This window comes from Neolamprologus brichardi, chromosome 5, assembly GCF_056152115.1.
Source record: "Neolamprologus brichardi isolate AB-2024 chromosome 5, ASM5615211v1, whole genome shotgun sequence".
Lineage (NCBI taxonomy): Eukaryota > Metazoa > Chordata > Actinopteri > Cichliformes > Cichlidae > Neolamprologus > Neolamprologus brichardi.
In genome coordinates, this window is record NC_142108.1 from 23,631,489 (window position 1) to 23,659,200 (window position 27,712).

The window sequence follows — 27,712 nt, forward strand, 5'->3', positions numbered from 1 at the left end:
ATGTTTTGACCCTTGGCACTAGACTATCCAACACAACTAGCGAGTTAGCTTTGGGCATTACCTCAGCCCCAGTTTTTAGCTGTGTAACCTGAGGCATGATAAACAGTCTGACTTATAAACAGTTCACACTTTTGACCATGTAGAAAATGTCTAAATGTCTATTCTGAGGTTAGATATGACGTCATTTGTAGGGAGTGTCTTTTTTTAATGACTTGTATACAGGTTCACCGATGATTAATCTTTAGCCTTTTTTTTGATGACACTGAAAAGAAGGGAGCTAAAGAGGGACAAATGAGGTTAATTTGAACCCCTCTAAACCATCAACACAAACTCAGAACAGTACAAGCAAGATAAACCTTGAAGTCAATGTCTAACAGAGTTCCATCGATGAAAAGTACGCTATTTGTTATTAAGCTTTGTTTCTTCAAAGAGCCCACCTGCTCTCTGATCTTGCGCAGCAGCTCGATGCGGTATAGCGTCCTAGCTGCTCTTTCTTCTGTCAGAGGCTCCACAATCACAGCGGGATCCACCAGTCCTGGGAGACGCAAGAGAAAGGGAGGGGAAGCAGAGAAAGAATAAAAGGATGAGAAACGGAAACAGTGACAGTCAATGTTGGCATAGAGACAGTGGAGAAGGCAGGAAAAATGCAGACCAGAGTAAAAGGGATGGAGAGTATTAGTATGTTCAAGAGTCACTCCTGTCTTTAAATGATTTTGTGTTTTATCCTGCACATATACAGGAGAGTAAGTTATGTATTAATTATATGTTAACATGCAATTTGTAGTTAACCGAGTTATAAAAACTACATCTATGGAGGCTAATTTACTAGCAGGGGTCAGTGATGTTCCCGATGACGAGGTCCTCAAAAATGATCTGCAAGTTGACACTCTTATGACAAAGTCTAAATGATGTATTGTTTAACTGTAGGCTTAAGAAGTGTGGCTGAAAACCAAAAACCTGCAGTGCTCAGCTTCTTGTTCCAGAAAACATTAACTGGAACATGAAGCTGAGCAATTAATACAAATTAGCAAGGGTTACCCTGTTGATAAACTAAGTCCATCATAGATGTCAGTAACAACCCCAAACGGCATTTATCATAAACAGTACCTTCTTCCTTCCTGGGTGGAAGCTTGCATGCTGTCCTGCACATGTTCACAAAGGAATTGAAGTATCTTTCCAGACTCTCATCAGTCTTCCTCTCCAGTCTGGCAAGAGCTCTGAACTGGGACCAGTCAAATGCCTTCCTCTCCGGGTCATACACCACCCCAAATGATGATACCGTGCGGTAAAAATCTGCTTGTTCTCGACGAGTCCATCTAAAAAGTCACAGAAAAATACAAATGACTGAATAAATACATATACTGAGAAACTGCATATAAATGCATGTGAAAGCAGATGTGTTCTTGTCTGAATAAAGATGCCGAGCAGCAGAGCCACAAAGGTAAGATTAAAGTATACGACAAAAGCTTGGTATCTCTGTCTTATGTCAAACATTTCTACCTTCTCTGCCACTCCAGAAACAGAGGGTCAGGTTCTGTAGCGACCACAGAACACCGTCTCAAATCTTCACCCAGCTGCCAAGCCAGTGGCCCACCAGCGTGATGACTATGAGCAGCTCCGGCTCCTCCGATTCCCATGCCAACGAGGCCATCGTGAAGCATAAAGTCATGCCTGAGCAGTGGCTCGCGTCGTAGTGTGAAGCGCTGGTAGGCAGTGATGAGGCGACGTAATCGGGCCGTCAAGGCGGGGCCTGTGGGCCAGAGGGGCCGGGCTTGGACAACATGGAGAGCTGCCACCCCGGTCCCAGTTCCTGTTGTCGTTGTGGTGACCAAAGTTCCATCTTGGGTGCACAGGTCACCTGACATCTGAGAGTCTGGAGAAAAGCCAGTCAGAGTCAGCACGTTAGATTTTTCACACACTGGATGTGTTTGAAGGTATACAAAAAAAAGAAGCATCTAAATAACCACTTATCATTCAGTACAAATGTGTGTCTACATGGATAAAGCCTGCATTATTTATGTATTCTCTTATTTTGTTCAGCTCAGAGGGAACGTGAGAGTGTGATCCTATAAAAACACAGTGACCAGAGTATATTGCTGTCAATGTGTTTCTTCTCTTCGTCATTTCTGTGTCACAGACATATGAAGAGCACGCATGAAAGCAAAAAAGCCACTGCAGGCAAGATGAAGCATGCCTCTCACAGGATTGTACAGACGTGACTGTGTTTAGTCATTGAAATATTAAAAAACTACTGCAAAAGAATAAGAAAATACATTTTCATATCTCTGATTCACAGCTTGGTTATTGGCACCGGCATCACCTCTCAACAAGCTTCACTCTCGTTCACTGAACCACCTCTTTTTCTTTCTTTCTCTGTATGTCTTTAAATAATAAAATGTTGTGTTTAAAAAGAGTAATCAACAACTTCTGAATATTATATCTGTAGCTACTAATACTGCTTTTGGTTGATAATAAATAAATACCTCAATTTCAGAATTGAAATTAAAACTGTAAAATGATGTTTCCATGCCAACTTTAAAGGAAACATATGATCAAATATTTGATTCAAATAGAAATCAACACTGAATCTTGTTAAAAAGAGAATCGCAGCTTTCCCTTAACAATCCACCTTATGTGTCACTGCACTTATAATACTACAACAAAGATTTGAAGAAGCAAGCCTCATTATAACAATTATCCAAGTCCTTAGTAGAGCTCTAAGGAAATCAAGACTTCAGTGGAAAAGTGAAATAAGTTTTGATGGGAAATGTCGTGTTAAAACACCTCACGTCAGAACAGAGGAGTGAAATGCAATCGAGTGGAGGGAAATTACTGTATTTCAAACCATTTGAAAGAACGTCAGAGTAAGAAAAGAAAAAGTACAATTTGAAAAGTTAGGTTGGCCTTTAACAACCCACGAATGCCAAGAAATTATAAAGCTATCTATTAAAATTTGAATTATGTGTATGGTTGGTCCTTGAATGCAAAGAGTAGTGGAGCTCTTCATCTGGTCTTCATATTAGTATTTAACACTTGTAACTGTCTCACCTGGACCAGTACTGTCTGGCTTGTCTGATGTATCGGTGCTGGAGCAGGTTTCCTCTCCCTGTGAATAACACAAAACACAAAAATCATCTTTTCTGTCGCCTGGCTAAAAATATATACCTTTTTATTTCTTTATTATCTGTTACTGTTATTAGCTGTTACTTTTATCGTTGTGCTGAATATTATTTTTTTGTATCACATTTTCTTCTGTTGTTTTAACTCCATCTTTTCTTTACCTTAATTTAATATTTTTTGGTTTATTGTGTATTTTGCCTGTATTTGTGAATATTACTATATCATGTCCTTTATCATTTTCTGTTTTTCGTTTGCTTGTTTCTTTTGACCAATAATTAGTAATTGTTACAGCCTCTATCTGACCCTGATTATTCCTTGTCTATGCTATTATCCACAGTTTTTCTACGACTGTGCAAACTCTTTGCTTCTGAGGGTCTCTGGAGTGTCCCTCAGAAGGTGTCTTCCTGAATGGCTGGCCTTGTGGGCTTGCGTGTTGATAACTGTGCTGGTTAATATCCAACACAGCATCTTGCCATTTAAAAAGCCTGTCAGCACAGTACTCTCACGACAGCAGCAGCATCTCAATCCTGACCGAGGTCTCAGTCAGAATGGGCACAGTTCTGTGAAAAGGACTCTAGAGTGTCCCATGATTCAATAGCTTGTAAAAAACAATTTTAGAAGCAACGATTTAAAGTTTTCTGTATGACTTTATAAGTCTTTCACATCAGTGTGGAGGAATTTCAGCACAGTTTGTAGGGATGCACTGCTTTCTTAATACTCTATGGCAGGGGTGTCCAACTCCAGTCTTTGAGTTGGACTTTTAGATGCATCCCTACTCCAACACAGTTGAACCAAAGGGTTGGATTAACTCTTCAGAATGCAATCAAGTTTGGCAAAGGCCCAGTAACAAGCCATTCATTTGATTCAGCTGTGTCGGAACAAAGATGCATCTAAGGCTACGTTCACACTGCAGGCAAAAGCGCATCAAATCTGATTTTTTTGACCCTATGCGACCCATATCCAATCATGGCATGACAGTGTGAACGGCACAAATCCAATATTTTCAAATCCGATCTGGGTCACTTTCGTATGTGGTACTGAATCTGATACATATCCGATGTTTTAGAAAGCGACTGCTGTTTGAACGGTCATGTCGCATTAAATCCGTCTTTTACGTCACTGACACAAGACAGACGCCAATTATCAGTGCCGGAGAAGCGCCCGAGAAGACATCGTGAACGCTTCCTGGCCATCCAGTGTAGATGTTAGTGAAACTGTTGGGAAGACAACGTTGGAGAAACGTGAACATTTTATTTGTACTGTATAATCTGCAGATTCTGACGGAAATCTGCAACTATCCTTTGAAGCACTGCTCCTCTCTAACAGCAATAAGGATAATTATTAGGTTATTTACATTATTATGTAAATAACCTAATAATTATCCTACAAAATAACTTAAAGCAAAAATTGGGAAACGTCAAGTCCGAAGTCTTTATATTAAGGGCCATCAGTCAAACAATATTGTTTGGTCTGGGTATAAACAGAGCGTGTTGTGAGTGACATCTTCTTTTGCGCATGCGGGCCGCTTTGAGCGTTCACACTAGAGCGCGTTTGCTGTCGCATTTTATTTGTAGTGTGAACAAGCAGACACAAAAATTGGATATGATCAAAAAATTGGAATTGAGCATTAAGACCTGCAGTGTGAACGTAGCCTTAAAGCTGCAGGACAGTAGCTCTTGAGGACTGGATTTGGACACCCTTGCTCTATGGCATAGATTCATGTCATAGAGTGGTTTCACCACTGCATGTCTGTTGGGTTGCAGTATGTACTTTGCGGGCCACTGCAACGCAAGGATTCTCCTTCTTTTCAGCCATTCCCCATTAGATTTGCTGGTGTGTCTGGTATCATTGTCCTTTTGCATCACCTGGTCTCACATGATTCATATGCTCTGCTCCCCTTACCCCTAGATCAGGGTGTAAGAGTAACAAGAATTCTTCTATACAATAAATCATTTAGAAGGATTCTTCAGACTGACCAATATAATTATAATTAAAATCATGATACAGAAAGAATATTTAAATTATAGAACAGTGGCAGCTGCCAGTAGTACCCCTCAGTCTCCTAACAGATGCACCCGGGGTATGAATTTGAAAAACCCTTGCTGTTTTGTTCTGAAGCGATCACATTCACAAGATTTTAGAAAACTTGACCTCTGTGACCTCAACCTCTAAGTCAAAGATTCAAATTCATCTGAGATTTTTAGTAGATGCACCTATGTTATCAATTTGAAACTTTTATGTCGCCCTGCTTCTCGAGTTATAGCATTTACAATCATGGATGTCCTGGCTGCAACAACGGCAGTATCCCGTCAGCCTTTTTGGCTGAGGAGTAAAAAAAAAAAAAAGGTAATGAATGCAATACCACACACTATTAAACTATTGAAATGGACTATATGATCATATCATAAAGACGCATTCCCTGTGAATGCCAGGTTTCTACTTTAGGTTTTGTCAATATAGATTGACAAAAACTGATCTTAAGCCAAAAAAATTTTTTGGAATTCATGTTTTGAGATGGTCGACAGCTTTTATATTCAGAGGTTAAACTTTCAGTTTGGAGTTTATGTTAGTCACGCTGGACTTGTCAAATGAAACCTGACTCAGTAAGCAATAAAAACCTAGAGATGAGATTTTTGCATTTGGAAAACATTATCTGTTCTGCTGTCAAATGTATTAAAGCGTTTAAAATGCACCATAACCTCAACCATTTTATTTTAATAGTACCTAGTAGCCATGCAAGTATTCAGCTTGCAAATGTCCAAAACGTAAAGAAATTCTTCCCTGAGGCAATTTTAATCCCCCTAACCCCATGCAAATTACTTTTCCTTTTTCTTTTTTATAACACATTGGAAGAAAGTATTCAAAGAAGTTGTCTGTGGCATGGTGCAGAGTGAGAGAGGAAGAGAAGACAACAAAAAACACATCACTAATATAGTCTCAGGAGAGCTTTTACTCCACCTTGCTGCTCTCGTCTCTATCCTCTCCTCCATCTGGTTTGTTTTCAGGATCATCCTTCGTCTCCTCAGTTTTGCATGCACTGACAAGAGAAACAACAACGTAGAGGAGAAAAGTGTTAATAACAATATCCTAGTGAGCTTCTTCCTTATACGACTGGGCAACACATGTAAGGACAGAATTCGGGGGATGAGTTAGAGTAAATGTGCAGTCTAGGACAACAGATTAAAAAAGAAAATCTAAATACAGGCAGGAAAACACGATGACAGAAGAAGAAAAAGCTGTTAACGAAGGACAACAACAAACAGCCTGCCAGATTATGAGCTGTGACAATGTGATAAGATGTAAAGAAAACATTTTGTATGGCACGTGTGTGTGTGTGTGTGTGTGTGTGTGTGTGTGTGTGTGTGTGTGTGTGTGTGTGTGTGTGTGTGTGTGTGTGTGTGTGTGTGTGTGTGTGTGTGTGTGTGTGTGTGTGGTGATGGGTACTGTAATAACAAAACAGCTGAACATGAATTCACATCTTCTTACATTTTGTTGGTGGCAATTTATTAACGCAGTGAAGAAAAACAAATGTGATTATGAAAAATAAAACAAAGCCTGACTGGGGAATCACATCACACAGAACTGCTTTAGTTTCCTTATGCTGGTCTTTTTTAAATTGTTTGTTTTTTTATTTATTTCCTCTTTTTAGTTCTTCACAAATTTCTCAAAAACCCAGTAAAGAGCAGAGTGGTTATTCTAATGTCTGATATTAGTTTTAAGGTACTATTGAACTGCAAAAATATAAAAACGCAGTAATCAGCTAAATGTTTTGGTGCAAAGCATATTTCAAAATTTGCTAATGAAAAAAGACAGATGGATCTCTGCAGAGATTTGATGTTTGTGGCATATGTTCATGTTTTTGAATGTGGGTTGGTATTTTCATTGTGCATCTTCACAGGGAGGAAGTTAATACAGTTTTTCTCTCATGCAGATTTTGGTTGGGTAGGCGCTATGATGACATAGTTAAGCATTTTATTTTTCCCCCTTATTTGTCAAACGGGCAAGACGATGTGAAATTTATCTTTAGAAAATCACCCTTTTTCTTATTTCAAAAATTCACCTGTTACTAACCATCACACTGGCCATTCAGCTGCCTCTCCAGAGTGAGATTCAAACTGCTGTATAGCAGCAGGATACACTCTGCGAGTCAGACTGTGAGTCTGTCGCAGGGGTTTGCAAATGACTGTGTTCTAAATCAAATTATTTAATCATTTATTTAAAATTCTGCACCAATGCGATTCCAATTTTACTGGGGAAAATTAATTAATGAATTCACTGAAATGAATTCAGCACATGGGTTAATTAAGGGCACTTCTTAAAGGAAAAAAAAAATTAAAAGATAAAAGGGTTTATTAGCTGTGAATAAAGAACTTCTATTCATCTTGGAAGGAACTTTCCTGTAGTACCAAATTTTCTTCTATTTTTTAGTAAAGACAGAAATGAGAATTCATGTTTCGATTTTACATTATTTATGATCACTTGTATAAACTGTTAATGAATTAAATAAGCATTGTTCATGATCGCTCATGGATTTTTATTTCCTCACTGTATTTTTAGGTTTCTGCAAAAGTCCTGAAAAATCCTTCTATGTATAATTGCTGTTTCTTTTGGAAGGCTTCCTACCAGCATTTCAAAAACTTTTAACATCCAAAAATATCACACCTGTGCTGTGTGTGTTGTAGATTCAACATAAAGCAAGAACTCCTCGGGCAGCAATAAAGAGAAGTATTAGCACACAAAACACTTTCACACCTGTGCAGGTTCTGCATGGCCACATTTCCTGTACTACTGCTTCTGCATGCACAATTTCATCCTTGTAACAACGTCTCCCTGCATTCATTTATTTTCTCCTATCCTGTTCTCAAAGCTCTGTGGGAACCCTGGAGAGTTAACATTTTGAGACTAGAAGATCTTCCTGCTACACAGTCGCTGTGCTCAGCTGGGCGCAGCTTCAGGTTGAACAGGTAACAAAGCGAACGACAACTTCAATTACCTTCAGGAAGTGGATCAAAGCTTCCTGTTCAAATGTATGCGTCTAATCTTCACAGCGCTACCATTAGCCGAGGCAGCAGCAGCACCCAGAAAATAAATTTCCCACACTTTTCTCGGTCGTCTATTTCTCTGGCTCACTCCCTCTCTGACAGTTATTCCTTTGCAGCTCCTGGCAGCATTGCTTCTTCTTGCAAGACTTGAAAGTACAGTGAAACTACCAGAAAACATTACTACTGAAGCTGATTTTAACAGTTCTTATAAACTGTTCATGGGTATGGTGAGCCTAAAATTGAATACTTTATGATAATGTCCTCACAATAGCTGTGAGCGTGTTAGTCTGTAAGCTATATGAAAAATATTATCTGGTTGTTATCACCATAACAAGAACCTTAATTCCACCCTGTGCATTTAAAATTGTATGTCTACGTGCTTTCAATCTTCACACTCAGTATGTAAAGCAGGTGTGTGAGCGGGGAGGTGACAGTGTAAACAAATACAAACAGGGAACAAGAGGAGACAGGATGTGTTGGCAACCTGCTGTGAACACTACTACCAGCAGTACAAATAAATATATAAATAAAAGGCGATGACTGGAAGAAGTACAAAGAACTGCTGAAGATCTGCAGGGAAGCTAATTAATGGCCCTGTGCTAAACAAAGAGGTTACAGAGGGTCAGCTGATAGAAACTGAGGTAATATCAACAAAGAATTTGTTTTTAATATGCACGACCAAAACACGGTGTGAGCTGCCACGGTAAGTTTTTGAGGCCTTTTTGTAACGTGCTGAAAAGGGTCCCTGTGCCAAAACGATCAGTGTGTTTAATCATCGTTTCACGTGGCACATACCAAATCTAGTACGACGCAGCCCTATAAACATGTCATTGTTACACACACAGCAAAAAGAAAGACAAAAATTACAACAGACAGAAGAAAATAATGTTTCGAATTTTCACTATTTAAAAAAAAAAAAGAAATACCCTAAAAACCTTTTCAGCAATCTATGAACACAATCGCGGTGGTCTGCTGTGTTGGTGTTTGTCTCCGTGTACCTTACCTGTCAGCGACATCAGAAGCCACCTCTCCTCCTCCTTGCTCTGAGGACAGAGCTGTCACGTCAGGCATCCCCACTCTTTCCAGAAAACACAAGTCTGGATCAGCACGCATTGCATTGTACCGCTCATATCCTGTCAGAGGAAAAACACTTTTACTAGTGTGAACAAGTTTTTGAGGCAGCAGGACGTTTGCACATTGTGTATGCATGGAAAAACAAACACTTAATAAATTAATAAACAATACATTATATCCCCACTTTTCAGTAATGGAGCAATAATCAGCTGTTTTTTTCTCGAAGACAGATTAAAACTCCATTATCATGTTTTGCTCTGCAGCCTTAGTAAGCTCAGCATAGCATGTTATAGTGCAGCAAGAACTAATATAACAGTGAAGTCTGAGTGGTGTCGGCATCTCCGAAAACGTCAGGGCACTTTTGCAAATATGTGATGTTTTGATAAATCAAGCAGATATTAGAAGTTTACACAGCACCATTCTCGCATGAAAATATCTGAGAAGTTTTGTGCCCCAGAAAGAGTAATATTTCAAACTCTGCCACTCTGCATTCCTCCGCCACTGCCTCGTTTGAGTTTTGGACGAAATGGATTCTGGGATATTGCATTTCAAGTCTGTGATTGGCTGGTTTTGTGGCACAATGTTACATCCTGTGAGGCTGTGGGAGTGTGTGAGTGGGGTGTTTGCCCGCTCTCCCCGCCTCCTCCTCTCTTGCCACTCCTACCCCCTCTGTCTCTCTCACTCTCCTCTCTCCCCAGGACACAGCTGCTTTTGATTAGCCTCGTTTGCCACCTGACTCCAGTCAGCAATCACCTCTGAGGCTATTTAAACTGGGGAGGCTATTTAAACTGATGAGCTGTGAGCAAGGTGGTTTTTTCCCTCTGTGGCTCTACACGGTTTGGTGCTAGGTTTTGGACAGACTAGTGAGTAGACGGGCTTGTGGGCCCTGAGAGTGTCTCCCCGTGGTGAGGAGTAGGGTGGGAAGTGCCTCCCTTTTTTGTTTAGTAGTCTTCTTGTCTTTTGTTGCTGCGAGTGTTTCCTTTGTTTCTTTGGCATTATTGGTAAAACAGCATTGCCGGCTCTTTAAGTTAATGTCGTTTGTAATAAACCTATATCATTTGTAATAAAACTATATTAATACAGAACAACTCTGTCTGTTTTCCTTTTCATTCTGTTTCCGGACTCATTTGTTACTGGTCCCCTCACTCGCATGCCTAGACCCCTTCGGGGGGAACGTAACACACAAATATAACTGTGTATAGAAAGAGTTGAGCGCGCATGGGCAGAAATGTTGAGAGCGCAAGCAAGACATTGTGAGCAAGCGCAAATGCAAAAACTCTGTGTGTGTGTGTGTGGGGATAATAGCAAACACTGAAATACATTTTTTGCACGCAGCAATGAGTTTTGTTCACTCAAATTAGGTTTTCTTCGTTCAAAAAAATTTCTCCTCAAAATGCAACACTTGCACCTGCAAATTTTTTTTTCGTGCGCTCAATTTTTTTTTTATTTATTTATTTTTTTACATGCACTCAGAATAGTGGCACAAAAATAATGCCATAGTCAGTTACCATCTAACAAGCATCAGTCAAAAGGCAAACGTATCTAATATCAACTGTTGTGAGTAGATGCTTGACATTATTGGTAGTTGATGTGAAATCAGTTACTTAGAACCTATTCACTTAGTCCTAGAGAGCAGTCAATGTCCCCCACTGTAACCACAAGTCACTAAGGAAAAGTGTGTTTTCCGGGACAGGTTGGCATGTGCTTACTGGAGGTTGCAGATTGCAGATGCTAGAATTTAGTCGCAAAGAGGTGCTGCACTGAAAAACCTCCTTGCTTTTAGTTGCTAACAGGTTGTCATGGTCATCAGTAGGTTGCACAGATAGTCCCAACTTCCCTACAAAACAGTTGCAAACTACTGTTCGGAGGTAAATGAAAAGTGCAACACAACCTTCACTTGAATCTGAATCTTCCCCGTTTCTGCTTTGCATCACACTTTTTCCAGTTTCACTATAGCTGGAAGAGTAAATGGCAAGTACTTGCAGAAAGTTGGCTTCTTCCATGCAAATTAGGGTCAACCACAGCAATCTGCTAGTGAGCAAAGCACGCACGGTTAGGTTTTTGGTGCAGCACCCTCTTTGCGACTGATTGCACCTGGCAACAGCGAGCAACCACTCACCAACCTGTTGGGGGATACACATTTACAGGGGACTGCAGACCAGTCTCAAGGTCTGTATGACTGACACCTAATATAAAAACAACGGGATTGTCCACTTAATTACTTCTTTCACCCAAACTAATAAATAAATCTAAAGCTATATGCACACAAGGGTTGATATGCTTAACCATCCCACCCAAGAAAAGTCAATATCTGGGAAACACTGACACATATATTCCTTTCCAATGAATGTTGGTAGGTGTCCAGTGATATTCTAAAGCAGTTTCTCGTCTTCAGCAAAAAAATAAATAAATAAATAAAAATTGTGTAAACACAGAGCTGAGGGTACTACGCATTGCACACACAAATAACAGATGGCATCTATGTTTGTTCCTTAAAGTCTGTTCAAATAGCTCCAAAATCTTTTTTGCTAATCAAATTCAAGTCGAGCTTGGTAAAGCCGTTTTGTAAACAATTAACAACTGAATATTTTTTAAAGCACACAGCAAAAAAAAAAAAAAAAAAAAGTACATGCTGCATGGCAAAATATTGTGCCAAATGTGACATCTGTATTCACCATGTTTGTGAACCCCGATGAGGAGAGACTTGTCAGCTTCTGCATCCCACCATGACACAGGAATCTCTATGTAGTCGATGTCAGGTAGCGGCACCTCAAGTTTACTGTCAACACACACAAACAGTCCATCAGTCAGTGCTGTCAGCGTCAAGTCAGTGCACTAAAAACACAAGCCAGTCAATCATATTTCCCTCCAACGTTAACAGTAAAAGATAAACTGTGAGCTTAAAAAAGTGGGAAGACCAAAATGCTGAACAAATCAGCACATTTTAAGGTTTTCATTTCTTGCCGGATCTGGTCAGCAGTGCCAACTGATCTGACACTATGTGAATGATACGTTGTCTGCATCATACCTGGCAGGTACCCCCTCTAAACCTTGAGTGGCAGCTTCCCCTAGAACCTCCACCTTTAGGTAGTACAACATCCGCACCCTCAGTAGCACCCTGTGGAGTGAGAAAGGAGAAGCGGTGTCATAATCCATGTCGTAAACTCAGTATGTTGTAAATAAACACCACCAAACACACTCTAGTGTAAAATAAAGTCCTTCAGGCAAGTAGTGATAAGCAAAAAGCTCTGTTAATGCACTGACTTGTTGCAGTGTTGTTTGAGGTGTTTCTTGTAGCTCTCATCCTGCAGCACCACCTCTGGGTTACAATGGACCAGCCAGTCAGCATTCTTCACCTCAGTAACATTCAGCTGATTCTTCAGCTTCTTCCCCTTCCTACCCCGAGGAACGGGAGCTGATAAACCTGCAATGCAGACAAGGAGGAAAAGAAAGATACTCCACAGAGTTAATGCTACCAATTTAACTTTGTATTTACACCAGTAGTTAATCCTGGTCTATACATACCAATACGTAGTGCAATCTTTAGGTCATAAGCTGACTTTATACTGTATATTGTAGCACATGTGCAGAGTAAAATGCTAACCAGAGTGATTTACGAGTGCCTGATCTTGGCCTTCCTTGGTGGGTGTGATCAGATCCCAGATGAAGCTCTTTATCTTGTCATCGCCTTTGTAGTGTCTCAGGCAGTAAACCAGAAGAGCCCTACACAACAAAAAGGAAACGTGATGTGTCGGACTCTGGCTACTGCTAACAAACAGCTGATAATGATGATTCCTCTTACTCTTACCTACAGATCACCTCCATGTCTCTCTCTGTGAGGTGCCATTTAAACCGACCATGGTTTAGGATATCCTTCCACCGACCCCACCTAGAAAGAACAGAGAGGGTGGACAGAAATGCACACAGGAAACAAATGAGTAAAGGAAAATGCACCAGATTTCTATCAGTGATCTGTTCTTTGAAACAAACTGTGTGTGATCACAACTTTATTGGAAATTTTCCACAACAAATCACACTGAAAACTTTAATGTTGTATTTCAGCTCATTTACGTTCACACTTCAGCTCCCAAATTAAAAAACATATGAGATAAAGGTTAAGTCATTATTAATTATGCCACGCTGTCTAATGGCCATGAACTGCCAGCTGTTAGATGTCACCTGTTAAGCATGTATATGCGTTCCTAAAACATAAAATTATTCCACCGCTAAGGAGATATTCTGCAGCAGCTTGGAAAAAGAATGGTCTCCATTTTGTCTTTCGAACTGAGTTTAAGAGTCTTGATGGTCTAATATGGCATATGCAGTTTTCTTTAACACACTCTCCGGTCCTACCCGAATATTAGAAGATTCTTTTCAACCCGGAAACATTCGGCACGGAGGTAGCGGCGGCTACGTTCACCCAGGCGACGAGTTCGACAAGGCCGCTCTTCTGAGTCGCTGTCCAGCTCTGAAAACTCCATCAGCTCATCATCCTCAAAGGAGTTGTAATGACGGGTCTGCTTCCTTACACGGGGTGTGTCAATTACCAGTGACTCCTGGATAGAAGATAAATGTAGACAGCCTGTGATCAAGAATAGCATGAGTCTTTCTAATAACAGGATGAAGTATATTAAAGAAGGTTCTAACAAAGTTTTATCCTCTGGTGGCGTTCAAAAAGGAAAGAACCCTGAGGAAAAAGGGAAAGGATGAAGATCACAAACATCCTCATGTCACTGGGGGTTTCAGTTTTTAGGCGTTCGGAGAACAAAATACCACCCCCACACACACAGTTTAAAGACATCTCCAGTTTTAGGTGTGCATTCTACTTCAGTAAAACTGTAAAAAAGTTTTTTTCATCCTTCTATTATTCACACTTTCAAGTCTGATGTTTTTGACTATTCACATCCTTATTCCTTTTCTTTCATTCATCCCGTCTTGTTTTCATTTTCTGTCAGCCTCCTTACCTTCTCTGATTTGGAGTCTATCTCTACTTCAGCGATCTTGGCCCATTTCTGCCAGAAGTTGGGGTCATCCAGAGAAATGTCTGTTCTGTTACCTGATGAGATGAAACTGGCCTGAGGAACGAGAAGCAGAAGGCGGGGGGAAAAATATTAAGACCCAAAATGATGTTTACTTGGTTTTGACACAAGCTGGCTTACGATCAAATGTTTGGTCTTAAGCTGCCAATTTCTCAGGTTTAGCACAAATATTTTGTACTAAGACATTTGATCTTCACGCCAAACTATTTAAAGTATTCCGCTTTCAGAGCTTGTGAACACCCCCTAGACTATGGGGCTGAATTAAAACACCATTTGAGACCCTAGAAATCCCTCCAGTATGCAGCCTTTTTTACGTTTTAGGCTTTAAGGAGTTTAATGTTGTTTAAGAATTTCCACCTTAGCGAACGTGGAGCCTTTCCCTTCAGACTGGATGGTGATTGTCTGAGTTCTCCTCTGAAGTATCTGATCAATGTCTTCTTCACAAAATTTGGAGCCCTCGTCTTCTTCATCCATTAAGGCTCCATATGCTCCTTTTTTCAACAAATCCTCCACTTCCAGCTTTGAAAGCTGCTGCACCTGTCGCAAAACAGACACAAGCTAGGATTTGTGGGTTTCTCTCCCTCATACATACACAGCAGACCATCTCACACCAAAATGAATACAGATTAAACAATCGTATACAATATAAGAATATCGCAAAACTAATCTCTTACTCCATTGAGGCTTCCTTTACGGTTGATGTCTTGAAGGACGGCTTTGTCCAGTCCCAGCTTGAGACTGGCTTTGTCAAACATTTCCCTCTCATATGAGTTTCTGGTGATCAGCCTGTAGACTTTCACCGCTTTGCTTTGGCCAATCCGGTGGCAGCGTGCCTGGGCCTATAACAGTAGGAAGCATGGAAGTGTAAAGCATTACATTTTACAGAGACTTCCTCTCAGCTAGGTTTGAAAATACTTTATGAGGGCCTGAGACTATTTATACATCATTAAAGAAAAGGTAAAGATCAAAGTAAATTTAAATCTGTAAGATTTGCATATTGCTTGCATCAGTGCTTGTGACTAATGTTTGCCAAATTCAGCATAACTGTAACATAATTATTCTACATTTTTATACACATTAGAGGTAGTGGTTAGGAAGAAGTAGGTCTGCTGTACATCTGCCCCTGTAATCCCGACCAGGATAAGGGATAGAAAATGGAAGGATCGATATTTAGCTTTAATTACTTTCCATAATTAAGTGTAAAGATAAATGAGTTTATAAGTTAAGAGAAATTGTTTTTTAGCATGAGGATTCAACCATGTCTATTTAGGGGTTTCTATTTTTTTGTTTTTTTTAACCAACTGTGCATGAGCACATTAACCTGTAGTTTTATTAGAGTGACAAATTATAATCATTAGGCTTCAAATTTGTTCAACATTTAACAGATCAGCAAGAAAGACAAAAACAGGGACTTGACAAAATCAAAATCGAGACACGTTAATGAAAAATCTTCGTAACTGTAAAGAAAGCTTGATACAAGATACAAAAACAGGCATTGCATCAGAGCCGGGAGAAGACTTATACCTTCCGAGTCAAGTAACACTGCATGCTCACTTCATTATTCAAGTCATCCTTTCAAGCGTGCATTTTGTCAACCACTGCAGTCCCACTATTCATCACAAATGTCACTACATATTACATGAATGAGACAAGCAGCAAGTTAGCACAGTCAAACGAGAGCATGATTAAGATAGATCTCCATCTTTTTTATGATGCCCTGACAACACAAATTCATTTGTATATCAGTAGGCATTCTGGTCTCATCAGTTACATACAGGATGTGCAAATTTGTGACGGCTTCTTTGGATGCTTTACGCAGCTCTGTGCCCACCTGCAGGTCATTCTGGGGGTTCCAGTCTGAGTCAAAGATGATGCAGGTGTCAGCAGCTGTCAGGTTGATTCCCAGCCCTCCAGCTCTGGTGCAGAGAAGGAACACGAAGCGGTCTGAATCTGGCTTACAGAAGCGGTCGATGGCTGCCTGCCGCAGGTTCCCACGCACACGACCGTCAATGCGTTCATAGGTGTAGCTGGAGATAACACACCAACATAGATCTGAGGGTAAATCGACTTTTCCCCTTTCTCCTTTTTGAAATATGTTGCATTTTTTTCCCTTTTCAAATTTTCTTCTCTCTTTCCCAAATTACCTGACTGACATTTCCTTTACTCAGAATATTACCTCGCTCTTTTCTAGCCTGCTGTAATTTCCGCTTACCGCCTCTGTATGAGGTAGTCCTCGAGGATATCCAGACAGCGGACCATCTGGGAGAAGACTAGGACTTTATGTCCTCCGGCTAGCAGTTTTGGCAGCAGCTTATCGATCAGCACCAGTTTACCGGCTGCCTGGATCATGGCCTGCAGCTGGAAGTCTGGTGCTTCTGGACTGTGGCTCTTCTTGAAACTTTCCAGAATCTTCTCTTCAGCTCCTAGAAAAACAAAAGAAGGCGAAGGTAAAGCAAGTCAAGGCAAACCACGGTACATTTATTTTATTCAAGCATTCTACGCCTGAAAGGAAAAACACCCAGAATCTGGGTGGGTGGTTTCTTTCTAAACTGTTTTGACTCGCTGTTAGCTGACAACATGGTATTGTAAACATATTGTGCTAAGACATTAATAAGTAATAAATTCAATAAATAATTCTGTTATCAAAGATGTGTACATAAAACAAAGGAGGTAGATTCATGCACACAAGGTCAATGAGTGTGGGAGTGGAGAGTGATGGAGTGGGTGAACAACTGTTTGACTATGAATAATGAATAACAATCTGTGCTTGCACTGAGTGCCGAGTGCTTGCATGTTTGCTCTCACCTGTGATAAGGTAAGGGTGGTTGCAGCACTTGCGAAGCTCCATCATGGTGTTAATGAGGTTGGGCATGTTGTGCTGGTTTGCTCCTTTGGACAGGAAAGAGAAGTTCTTCTCCAAGATGGCTCGGTAGTATTTCTTTTGAATGTTGGTCAGCTCAACCTGAAAAGAAGATGGGAAAGAAAAAAGCATCCAGAATATTTAAAATTGTGTTTCTTTTTTTTAAGCAGCTGTTAAGTAATGACACAAGCCGATACAGTGTGCTGTGTGTCAGTGTTATGGAGAAGAAATCTTCAAGGGGACCTATTGATGCTTTCTCTTATTTTCCTCCTTGTCATACATCTTGTTGTAACAGTAGAGACAATAGAGACATGCAAACAGGTCATTTTTTAATTCCCAAAACCCGAATACCCGGACACAGCCACTCAAAATTGTCACTTTCAGCCCGAGGTCAGCCGGCTGTCTGTTGGGATTCCCCCCCTCCTTTCCACTACAAACACGCCCCTTTTACTTAATTGCAGAGTGTCAAGAAGAGATAGCGGTTTCTTAAAAACACAACTTTAACTTTAGCTATAGATGATTTTCTCAGTAGTACTGTAGGGTCTTTACCTTATAATATAGCTTTCGTTGTAAACCTCTTCACCCATTAAAATATAAAAACTGGAACTTAACTTTATGGCGGAATTTCAAAGTTGTTCTGTGGACATTGGCAGCTTTTTAAACAATTTTCAGTTCTGTCCACGTACCTCAGAGGGTTTTTTTCAGGCGCTTTTTTAACCTTGAAATCATACAAATTAAAGAGTATTAGACCAGTGTTACTTTGATTGATACGCGTGTGTGTTACTTATCAGTTGTTTGGGCTGGGGGCTGGGATGATGTCATTGGAAATGTGGGACAGGACTAAGCAAACAGAAGCAACCCCATGGTGCCTTTGTGAAAACAGGATATTAGAAGACTAGCAAATAAATGCAGGCTATACTACTATGTGAATTCCATACATTTAGATGTTTTCCTACTTGATATTCAGTTTTTGTTGCTTGCTTCAAGGAGGCAAGTCCATGCACTCAGTTACCCCAAGATAAAAAAATTCTGATGTCGTTGTTTTCACAAACACGGACTTGCACTGAAAACTGTTTTCTCTGACTGAACGGACCTCAACGAATTTAAACAAGCATGTTCTGGCTTGACAGATCATCCTATAAAGTAGAAATTACTTTTTAAGTTTCACTGTTATTAATTTAACATGATGTCACAAGGTTTGCAGATGTATCAACAGCAGTTTTAATATGGCTACTGTGGAAAACAGATTTTAACAGTAATCTAAAAGAAATTTGATAAAACTTTTGTGATTAACTTTATAAAAGGACAAAACACATCAATGGCATTGACTAAGAAGGTTTTACAGACAGGCAGAGCTGGGGGGGGGGGCTCTTATTTCTCATCATTAAGAGGTGGCAATATGCAAATGAATCTCAGCAGCTGAACAACAAGCACTAAAATGAGGAGAGCAAAAATCCCTCATTTTAACTTTGCCATAAAGTTCAGAAAAAAAATAAAATTAACAAATTATTTGTAATTATACAAAATATATAAAATGTGTATCAGCTGCTAATAATCTAAATTGCATATTTAAAAAAAATCTGTTGGGGCTGAGAGCGCCATTTGTATAGTTGCACATCAGGTTGAACGTTAATGACTGTAAATTCTCGCCTATCTATCAGCACATGGAGTTTTTGCACTTATAACTAACTAAATAAAGACTGCGGGTTGAACGCTTTTTTGCGGGACTCACACCTGTTGTTGAAGTTGGACTTTCTCTTTCACAGCCAAAATGTTTGAAAACGTGTGTAGCGGCTGTGTAAATGAATGTGCCTCCATGCTGCTCCCCCTGGTGGATACTCAAGAAATTACCACTGGTTTTCCTAAATACTGCTTATGGGGGTTACAAGTCGTGTTTGCATCGTCTATGTTACAGGCAGGGAATGTCATTACGGTTATCTATCAGTCGACAATCAGTCAAGAATTCCAACAGACATCCATCATGGTCCTGTCAGCGGTGGCCATTTTAAGTGGCTGTATCTGTATGTGTTTGGAATATGAAAGGAAACTGGAGCACCGAGAGGAAACGAGACCAGACACTCATCACAGATGAATATTCATTTTAATTAACTGACAACTTCATTTTAATTTCATTTTGATTTAGTTGTGTTTTAAGAGACAAATAGAGACTAATAATACTGATAAAAAATAAGTCTAATTGCTGGATTCAATATTGTTGCCAAGTGAATGAAGCTTTCATCAGTAATGTTTGGCGTTTCATTCAGCCATAACAGAATGCAGCAAGATAAAAATATTTCCCAGCAAAGAGCTCAGAGAACTGTAAAAATAGGAGCATTACTCCCATCTTACATTTCTATATCAAGCACACACGAAAACACAGCCCTACCTCTATAATCGTCTCTTCTTTAGGTGCGAGATTTTTCTCCACGTCATCTTTCAGTCTTCTTAGCATCATGGGTTTCAGAATGGCCTGAAGCTTCTTCACCTTTTGGAGAAATTAGACAAAGTGTGAATGTGATGCTCAGTAAGGGGAAAAAATAAACCGAGCGAAAGGCAAAATGGGCCGGAGAGAATAGCAATGTTAGCCCACAACATCAAAAATTTTTTATTTTTCTTGGTTAAAATCTAGAATGGATGAAAACCGTAAACTGTGCATACCTGTTCGTCAGTCTTGAGGTCTCCAAACTCTTCGAGAAAGGTGCTTTCTGAAGGGAACTGTAGTGGCTCCAGGAAGTTCAGCAGACTAAACAACTCCTCCACTGAGTTTTGCAGAGGGGTTCCTGTCAGCAGGACCTTGTGTTCCTGTTGGAATATGTACAATATACTGAAGAAATAAAATAACAACAACAAAATACACACATAATCTGCTATGTTCATCTAAAAAAAACAATGGGATAAATAAGACTACATTTCAGCACTAAAACAACAGCCTTTTTTTTTTTTTAAGCACACACAGACTAACCAGGTTCATGAGTTTGAGACCCTCAAGCAGTTTGCAGTTCCTGTTTTTTAGCCGGTGGGCTTCATCGATCACCACACAGCGCCAGTGCAGCTTTTTCAGCTCCGGACAATCAGCCATGATCATCTCGAAAGTGGTGATCAGCCCATGAAACTTAAGCACACCTGGGATAGTGTTACCCTGTCAGAGAGGGAAGGGTGAGAATATAAACTTCATATTTCAGGGTCAAGATAATCAAAAGGTTCAGGTCAATATCACATCTGTGGTTCAGTTTTGATCCCAGTTTTCTTTGCTGCCTCTGATACACTTCTCTCTCTGCCCTTGTTATAAAAAAAGAAAAAGCATATTTGGTATTTCAGGGGTGGATATTATAGAACTTTTGCTGACTAAGAAATAGAATAAAGAATGCCTCAAACAACAGAAACTGCTACACAGCTGCATTAGGCTCACATGACTAAACTTAGTATTCAAGCCCCTCGGATATCTGCGGAGATAAAAATTAAAGCTTGCATAATAAATGCATACACTATAGTAATGATAATTCTCTGTTATACATAAATAAGAAGCAATAAGAACCCTGATGCAACACTGTTATGTGTACAAGCCGAGTGAAAGTGAACGGGTGTTTAGTAACTGAATGTATAAGTTTTCCAATTTTTATTGATTTAAACACAAGCTGAAAATCATAAACAAAAACATCTGCTGTTTAACAGAGTCAGATAAATAAATACTGAGGCAAATGTTTAACAACATTGCAGTTATTTATGAGCAATAAAAATTTACTCTACAAATGCGATTGACCGACCACGAGAAGTTATCAATCCAAAGACTCTGCACAGTCTCCCAACTTTAACATTGGCTTTATCTGTATTTTTACTTCAGTTGGTCTATTTATTATTTAGGTGTTTATGCCTTTAGGTGTTTTGTCAAATAAAATACTGAAAAATGACACAATCTCAGTTTCTTATAGACTAAGCTTCAAGCGCAAATACAGAACAAACTCCTTTTTCCAAAGGATAAGCTGGACCCTGTAGCATTTCAATTTTTTCCTATCAATTTAGTGATTCCAGAGCAAATAAAGACATTTTATATCACTGTAGAAGGCCCCAAAACCCCAACCTCTCTGGAATTTCAAGAGGAATCAAACACCAAATATTTGAACACACCTTACATTTCAAAGCTACTAGAGAAACATAACACAGCTGATTCAGTTCCTGGCTTATCAATGAGAGGAGATGACTGCAGTCCAACATTACCTGTGGGTCTCTGTGAAACATCTCATACTGCAGGATCATCTGCCGGCTGATCTGCGAGCCGTGGTACACAATAACGTTCATGTGCGTCCATGTGCGAAACTCCCTCTCCCAGTTGGTGATGGTGGACAGAGGTGCGATGATGAGGAAGGGCCCGCGAATCCCCATGCTGAAGATCTCGTAGAGAAAGGTGATGGACTGAATTGTCTTTCCCAAACCCATCTCATCTGCTAGTATACAGTTTTTTCTAGGATGAAAAACAGAGGCATCCATTTGTGCAAATTATACAATAACTTCTTCATGTAATAGATTACAGTTTGTGTAAACATAATTGTCTCAACACATTTGCGATAATAACGTGAACTCTGCATCTCGTAACATGAATCAGTCAAACATACAAATGCTCCTCATCTAAATGATGACTTCTAATCTCATAAGTTAAAAACTAATTTAAAAGTTTTGCTTCTGTAATGACAGTAGAGCCAGACTTGTTTTACATCCCAACATGCATTTGCAGGAATTTTCTTTGACTTTTATGGTACACAGATTGGAAGACTGTTTCTCATGTGAAAGTGCTTTTGTGTTTTTGAAGTGAAAGGAAGTCTCACTTCAAAAACACTCTCTCAATGACTGGTCACTTTTCGTGGAACTAATTTGTTTCAGGCCAGCAGTGGGGCTGACTTTAGTTTGAAATGCATTTAGAATGAAGCCATAAAATATGTCAAAGCTCTAGTAGGTGTGTAATTGATTGATGGCTTAATGTTTCTTTGGAAATGTCAACTCTGGGGTCAGACATCTCTATTTAACCCCACACATGTAGCACCTGCAAATTAATTTAGCTTCTGTGTAACCAAGCACTGCATGTCACAGCGTCAGTGCTTCAAAGTCAAATCATGGTTTCAGTGTCTACATGTCCCAAATGATCCCTCTCGATCACATCCACATGCAGAGCAACATACAACTGTGTGTGTGGAGGAGGCATACTGACCCTTGGTTTGCAGATTAGATACATCTATCGTCTCATTTAGGTTAGGAGTCGCACTCATGTTTTATTTTGGGCCTCTGCTTATTGCAATCAGGAAGTGCTCACCATGATTTTTAGTGTGTTTGCGTGATGTTTTAGTTTATGTATGCAGGCAATGTCCCCCAAAAAGGACTAGGGGATTAAGACTAATAATAAAATAACTGGGTTTAAAAAAATAATAATTAAATTGCCTGTTTTTCTTTTGTTGTCTATCAAAGAAAACAAACAAACAAAAAACAAAAACAACACATCAGCAGACCATAAATGCTGCTTTAAATAAAGGGAAAAAAATTAAGGAAGAAACCCACTTCTCTGCTAGCAGGAGGTGACAACTACTCACTAGTAGCTCAACACATAATTGAAGTACAACATGCCAGTGAAGCTGGCAACTGCGACACACTCCACCACGAGGACACATTTCCAACCCTGCCAGAGCTTGCCCACTGAGAGACTGGGCAGCGCTTCTCCGCAGCTTTTATAGTGCAGTGTTGATTGATTGCTGAGTGGAGTCAGCTGCGCACTGGCTCCACAGGAGAAAGAGGTGGCACCTGAATCAGGGAGAGAGCGGCAGGACACACCCACACACAGAGCACGCCTGCTAGAGAAGTAACAATGTATACAACCAGTATGTATGTATGTATGTATGTCCTATAGGAGCCATCCAGGTGAGTCGTAGTCCTCAGTGCATAATCGGACCTTAACTGACTGTAAAACTGTCATTGTTTATGACTTATTTTAATTAATCAACTAACTGATCATGAGAGTTTGCTTTATTTCTTTTATTTAGCCCTAAATTTACCCTGGATTGATTAAACCTCAGTGAGTGAATGTGACTGGAATGGTTCCAGTGTGTACGTATATTCACCTGTTGTACCAGTTGAACAGTAGCCAGTTCATTCCCTCTAACTGGTATTCTCTGAGCTGGTTTCCATTTCGGTAATCTCTAGAGCGCTCCAGCTTCTGCCACTTTTCTGGAGAAGGACGCTCCTTTGATGCAAACACACATACAATGATAAATTGCCCTTTCAGCACCTTTTCAGTAATTACTAAACAAAATGCAACAACAAATATACAGTTATTACCAGCCATTATTACATGTTATGTGCTGTATTTTTTGAGTTGAATCATTACAAAACTCTATCCAAGAAAACTGGGATATAATCAGATGATGAAATTATTTGGTTCCTCTCATCAGTCAGAAATAAGATAAGTGAGTTGTGCCAGTTTATAAGTGTAAAATGAAGCTATTATAGAGGTTGAATGGGTAAATAAGGTGATTATACTAGATTTTAAATTAATAATAGCAAAGGAGCTACAATAACTTGCTCAGTCTTTGCTCCCGAATGTCCGAAAATTGAAAGACCCTCAAAAAAATTGCTGCTATTGAAGTAACAATTATGTATTCAACCTTGGAAAGTAAATGTGCTGTTTGAGAGGTTGGGATAATGACAACCTATCATGTCACACCGCTGCCATCTCTTGCTTCTGCTTACAAAGCAGTTATACTAACACTAAACAGCTAAGAACAGATCTATAGTTAAAGAGCGGAACATATCTGAGGTGAATCAGACTGTGAGGGATTAAAAGAATTTAAAGAAAAAAGAAAAATCACACAAAGCCGATCATGTTTGCACTCGTTAGCACTGGGGAAAAAAGAAGCAACACCAAAAAGGCAAAATTGAGGATCAGTAGTTGTAGAGATGTGGGCAGACAAGGTTGTCTGTTCTGCAGAAACGGCTAGAGATAAAACATAAAGTCATAATGTTGTACACTAGCGCAGTTTCCCTTTTTCTATTATCCTCCCACCAGCCTAACTTTATAATGTAAATGTTTTCTCTCACTACGTATCTAAGATGGCTCAAAACGTCTGAATTGCCGCCCACATCTCCATATCTATTCAGAAATTCAAATGAGTCTCAGCTGTGAAAATAATAAATAAATAAATAAGCCAATCGGAGCATTGTGGACTGTGCTGAGAGAAAAGGGACATTATCTTCCTGTACCAGAGCAGGAAAAATAGTCTGAAAAATGGCAACCACTGTAGCAAATACACAGTTACACAAATTCAATATTATTCACAGAAATGAGTCCTAAATGGAGCACATTTGTTTAATCTACATATTATTACTCTAACTAATCCAAGCACACTACCACAGCTTATGTTGCTACTGAAAAGGAACTAATGATCATCTTAGTGCAAAGGGATTAAAAGGATTAAACTGCTTCCCAATGGACAGTGACCAGAACATAACAGTATAAAACAACATAGTAAATCATGACCATTATCAGGCAGCATCTGCTACATAGTGGTATAATATAGCATTTTTTCAAAAACAGCAGTTCTGAAGTGCAACAGTGTGTTGCGCTTTTTCCTCAACTGAACTCAACCTTGCCTGTCTGTTCTTGAACTGAGGTTTGTTACAATGAGGAAAAATTTTCTCCTTAATTTTAAAGCGCTGCATCACGTTTTCTTATGGTACTCATCTTCGATTACGTGTCTACTCACAATGTGTCTGAGGTCTGCAGGCAGTTTCTGGATCTCCTCAAACTCTTTGATCTTCTCTGGGTCCAAGTCCTCTTGCAGCTCCCACGTTGCCTCCTCATATGAAAGACTGCACCACTTAACGAGGTAATGGGTCACCTCCTACAACCACATACAAGGAAAAAAAAACATGTTGTATTTGTGCCACAGGATTCTGAGAGCACCATCACACTGAGGATCTTCGGTAATAGCTACTTTCAAACCAGAAAAACACCTCTGTGGGAGGGTGTCTGTGTTTATGTGTTACCTACCTCTCCGGTCTCTGTATCTGTGGTAACAGCTACCTCCAGCACTCTGTCAACTTCTACATAGTCTGGGTTAAATAGGTCCTCATCGGGCTACAAAAAAAAAAAACAAAACAAAAAAAAAAAAAAACACAGACATAGAGGGATGAAGGGAAAAAAACAAACAAGAAAAAAAACAGTTTGATTCTAAAAAATAGTCTCACATAAGAACACCTGCAATGTAATTTGACTTTAATCATTAGCATTGTGTCACAAACGGGGCTGCATGGCCATGACAAAAACCCAGAGATGCATAGTGCCATTTCTCATTTTTGTAACTCTTCCACTGATAATTCTTCTTCTCATCTTGTACGGTGCCTATACATAGTTCTCCCCATCCATAACAACACGATACCCTCTGTTGCAGTACTTAAAACGCTCCCAGGGAACAACAGTGACTTAAAAAAAATGCACAAAAATGACTTGCCTTGACACGTTGCAATATTTGAACCCATTTGTCAAACAACTCTACTAACAGTTGTGCAACAACAACGATTTCTCTCCCATGAAGTGTGACAAGGTCGACTCCCATGAAGATGAAATTGTGCACTTAAGAACAAATGATGCTTCTGTGTCAGGGTGTTACCCCATCACATCCTGATGGAGTTAACCTGTTAACCACTGAAGCACCCTGAACACTTTGCAGTAACACAGGATGGATGTGCTGTGAACTATCAGGCAGCGTGGCCCATTCATTACATACATAAACTAATCATATAAATATGTTCATAATTATTTTGTTATGGGCAACACAGCTTTGGAAATGGTTAGCTGGATAATAGCACATGAACTTGTCTTGTCATTTAAAAGGAGAATATTAACCCTTTATCCAGTCCTGAACATCATATGAGGGTATGATGGTTAACCTTACCTCGGCGAACAGGTGTTTCATCTGGGCTTGTTTGGTCCTGAAGCGCTTGATTTTCTGGTGGATTCTGGGATCTTTCTCTAGTTCTTCCAGAGTGGCCCATTTGCAGTGTAGGTAGGAACTGAAATGACATGACAAAAAACATAGCCAGCTACTTAGCCTTTCAGCTCATGTGAGAACAGCTCAGAACAGGATGTCAAAAGGATGATCTAAAACCTGAACACTGAAAGTGGTTCAGAGGCACACGAGAAGATGATTTAAATACTCGTACAGTTTTCTATTTTTATGGGTGGATTCCCAAAACAATCGGGTGTTTGCCTGTTTGAACTGTATGAACAATTGAAAAGCAATCCATAAAGAGAACAGCCTTCACCTCATTCAACATAACCAGTGTTTTCTGCACTGCAAGTGATTAAAATATGCATTTTCAGCTAGAAGTAGTTACCTTAATTGGAATTAATCAGCAATACTGAGAAAGTGTTCCCTAATTAAAGGGAAAGGAAAGATGGCAAAACAAATTCTACTACTGCTCCTGTGGCTGCAGTTTAACATACGGGATTTAATCTATAAACCGCAACCCATAAATGGACAAATACTAGAAATGTATCTGACATGTTTAAGGCATACCATGTAGTTACTATGCAAATGCTTATATATTTGCAATTGCATTATGCATAATGGTGATTTTTTTATAAATATTACACTATTACTACATATTTCTAATTTCTGAATACATTACTCTAAATAAAGAAACAGAAAAGTTAAACATTCATACTGACTCAGTTTTGCTGCTCAAGCGATCTGATCATGTTTTATTCATCACCTCAGAGAGTAAATTACAATCTTAATTACTAATGTATATTTCTCTAGGTCTTTTCTTTATAATAAAAGGTCCCAGAGAGAGAGAGAGAAAAAAGTCTCAAGAGATCCCCAGACTGGCTGGAGAACCTGAGCCTCGGGGATAAAATTAACCGAGTGCTTGTGAGACCACGGATGCAAAGCTACAAGCAACTGTTAGAGAACAACGTGTATAAACTTCGAATTACTTCAAATAAATGTCATAAAAACTATTTACAACTTCAACAAAGGCACAACATTCCTTTCATGTAATGAATGTGAGGTTGTAAGCCGAAAGATGACGAGTAACTGACATCCCTCCAACCAGTAATTAACTTGTCAAACGACCTAATTATTGGCATTGCTGACCTTTTTGTCAATGCTAGCAGCTGTCGTGCAGTCAAAGTTATCATTTTATCAACAATGGTGACGACTGCCTAAATGTACAAGAGCCATGCCCAGTTTACACGGTCATGTACGCACTTTCATGCTCTGAAGTATGGAAGAAAATTAAGTGATGGTTTATTATGAAAGCAGTGCAGACCTAAGACTGTTTGACCACATAAGCAATTATAATCTGCCGGCTGGCTCACAGGTGCGAGTGCTACTGGAAGTGCAGTTTTAGACTATATTCGACAGAGTGGCGGTTCTAACTGTGAATACCACTATTTGTACTCTAATGTGTGTCTTTCTGTTATTTGTGTATACAGCCCTCTTGATTGTATATATTTCTCCTGTTTGCTATTTATTCCTGTCTGTTTTTTATTTAAATCCACACAGTCGTTGCAGAGCAGCCACAATTTCGTTGTA

At 39.6% G+C, this 27,712-nt stretch overlaps 1 protein-coding gene across 4 annotated transcripts in view; it reads right to left on the reverse strand.

The window, feature by feature from the left end:
* chd6 (chromodomain helicase DNA binding protein 6) overlaps window positions 1-27,712 on the reverse strand; it is a 94,800-nt gene that overhangs the window by 16,026 nt on the left and 51,062 nt on the right. For all 4 annotated transcript variants that reach the window (XM_006782990.3, XM_006782992.3, XM_006782991.3 and 1 more), the window contains exons 9-34: window positions 26,069-26,186; window positions 25,165-25,251; window positions 24,878-25,015; window positions 23,237-23,358; window positions 21,351-21,594; window positions 20,098-20,274; window positions 19,794-19,937; window positions 19,522-19,620; window positions 17,081-17,237; window positions 16,488-16,698; window positions 16,107-16,302; window positions 14,950-15,114; window positions 14,633-14,812; window positions 14,201-14,311; window positions 13,590-13,792; window positions 13,045-13,125; window positions 12,841-12,959; window positions 12,501-12,660; window positions 12,265-12,354; window positions 11,912-12,015; window positions 9,166-9,295; window positions 6,079-6,157; window positions 3,049-3,106; window positions 1,501-1,873; window positions 1,108-1,316; window positions 438-535 (exon numbers count right to left, since the gene is read on the reverse strand). In XM_006782990.3, coding sequence (XP_006783053.2) covers window positions 438-535; window positions 1,108-1,316; window positions 1,501-1,873; window positions 3,049-3,106; window positions 6,079-6,157; window positions 9,166-9,295; window positions 11,912-12,015; window positions 12,265-12,354; window positions 12,501-12,660; window positions 12,841-12,959; window positions 13,045-13,125; window positions 13,590-13,792; window positions 14,201-14,311; window positions 14,633-14,812; window positions 14,950-15,114; window positions 16,107-16,302; window positions 16,488-16,698; window positions 17,081-17,237; window positions 19,522-19,620; window positions 19,794-19,937; window positions 20,098-20,274; window positions 21,351-21,594; window positions 23,237-23,358; window positions 24,878-25,015; window positions 25,165-25,251; window positions 26,069-26,186 — 3,853 coding nt within the window. The remainder of the gene's footprint in view (window positions 1-437; window positions 536-1,107; window positions 1,317-1,500; window positions 1,874-3,048; window positions 3,107-6,078; window positions 6,158-9,165; window positions 9,296-11,911; window positions 12,016-12,264; window positions 12,355-12,500; window positions 12,661-12,840; window positions 12,960-13,044; window positions 13,126-13,589; window positions 13,793-14,200; window positions 14,312-14,632; window positions 14,813-14,949; window positions 15,115-16,106; window positions 16,303-16,487; window positions 16,699-17,080; window positions 17,238-19,521; window positions 19,621-19,793; window positions 19,938-20,097; window positions 20,275-21,350; window positions 21,595-23,236; window positions 23,359-24,877; window positions 25,016-25,164; window positions 25,252-26,068; window positions 26,187-27,712) is intronic.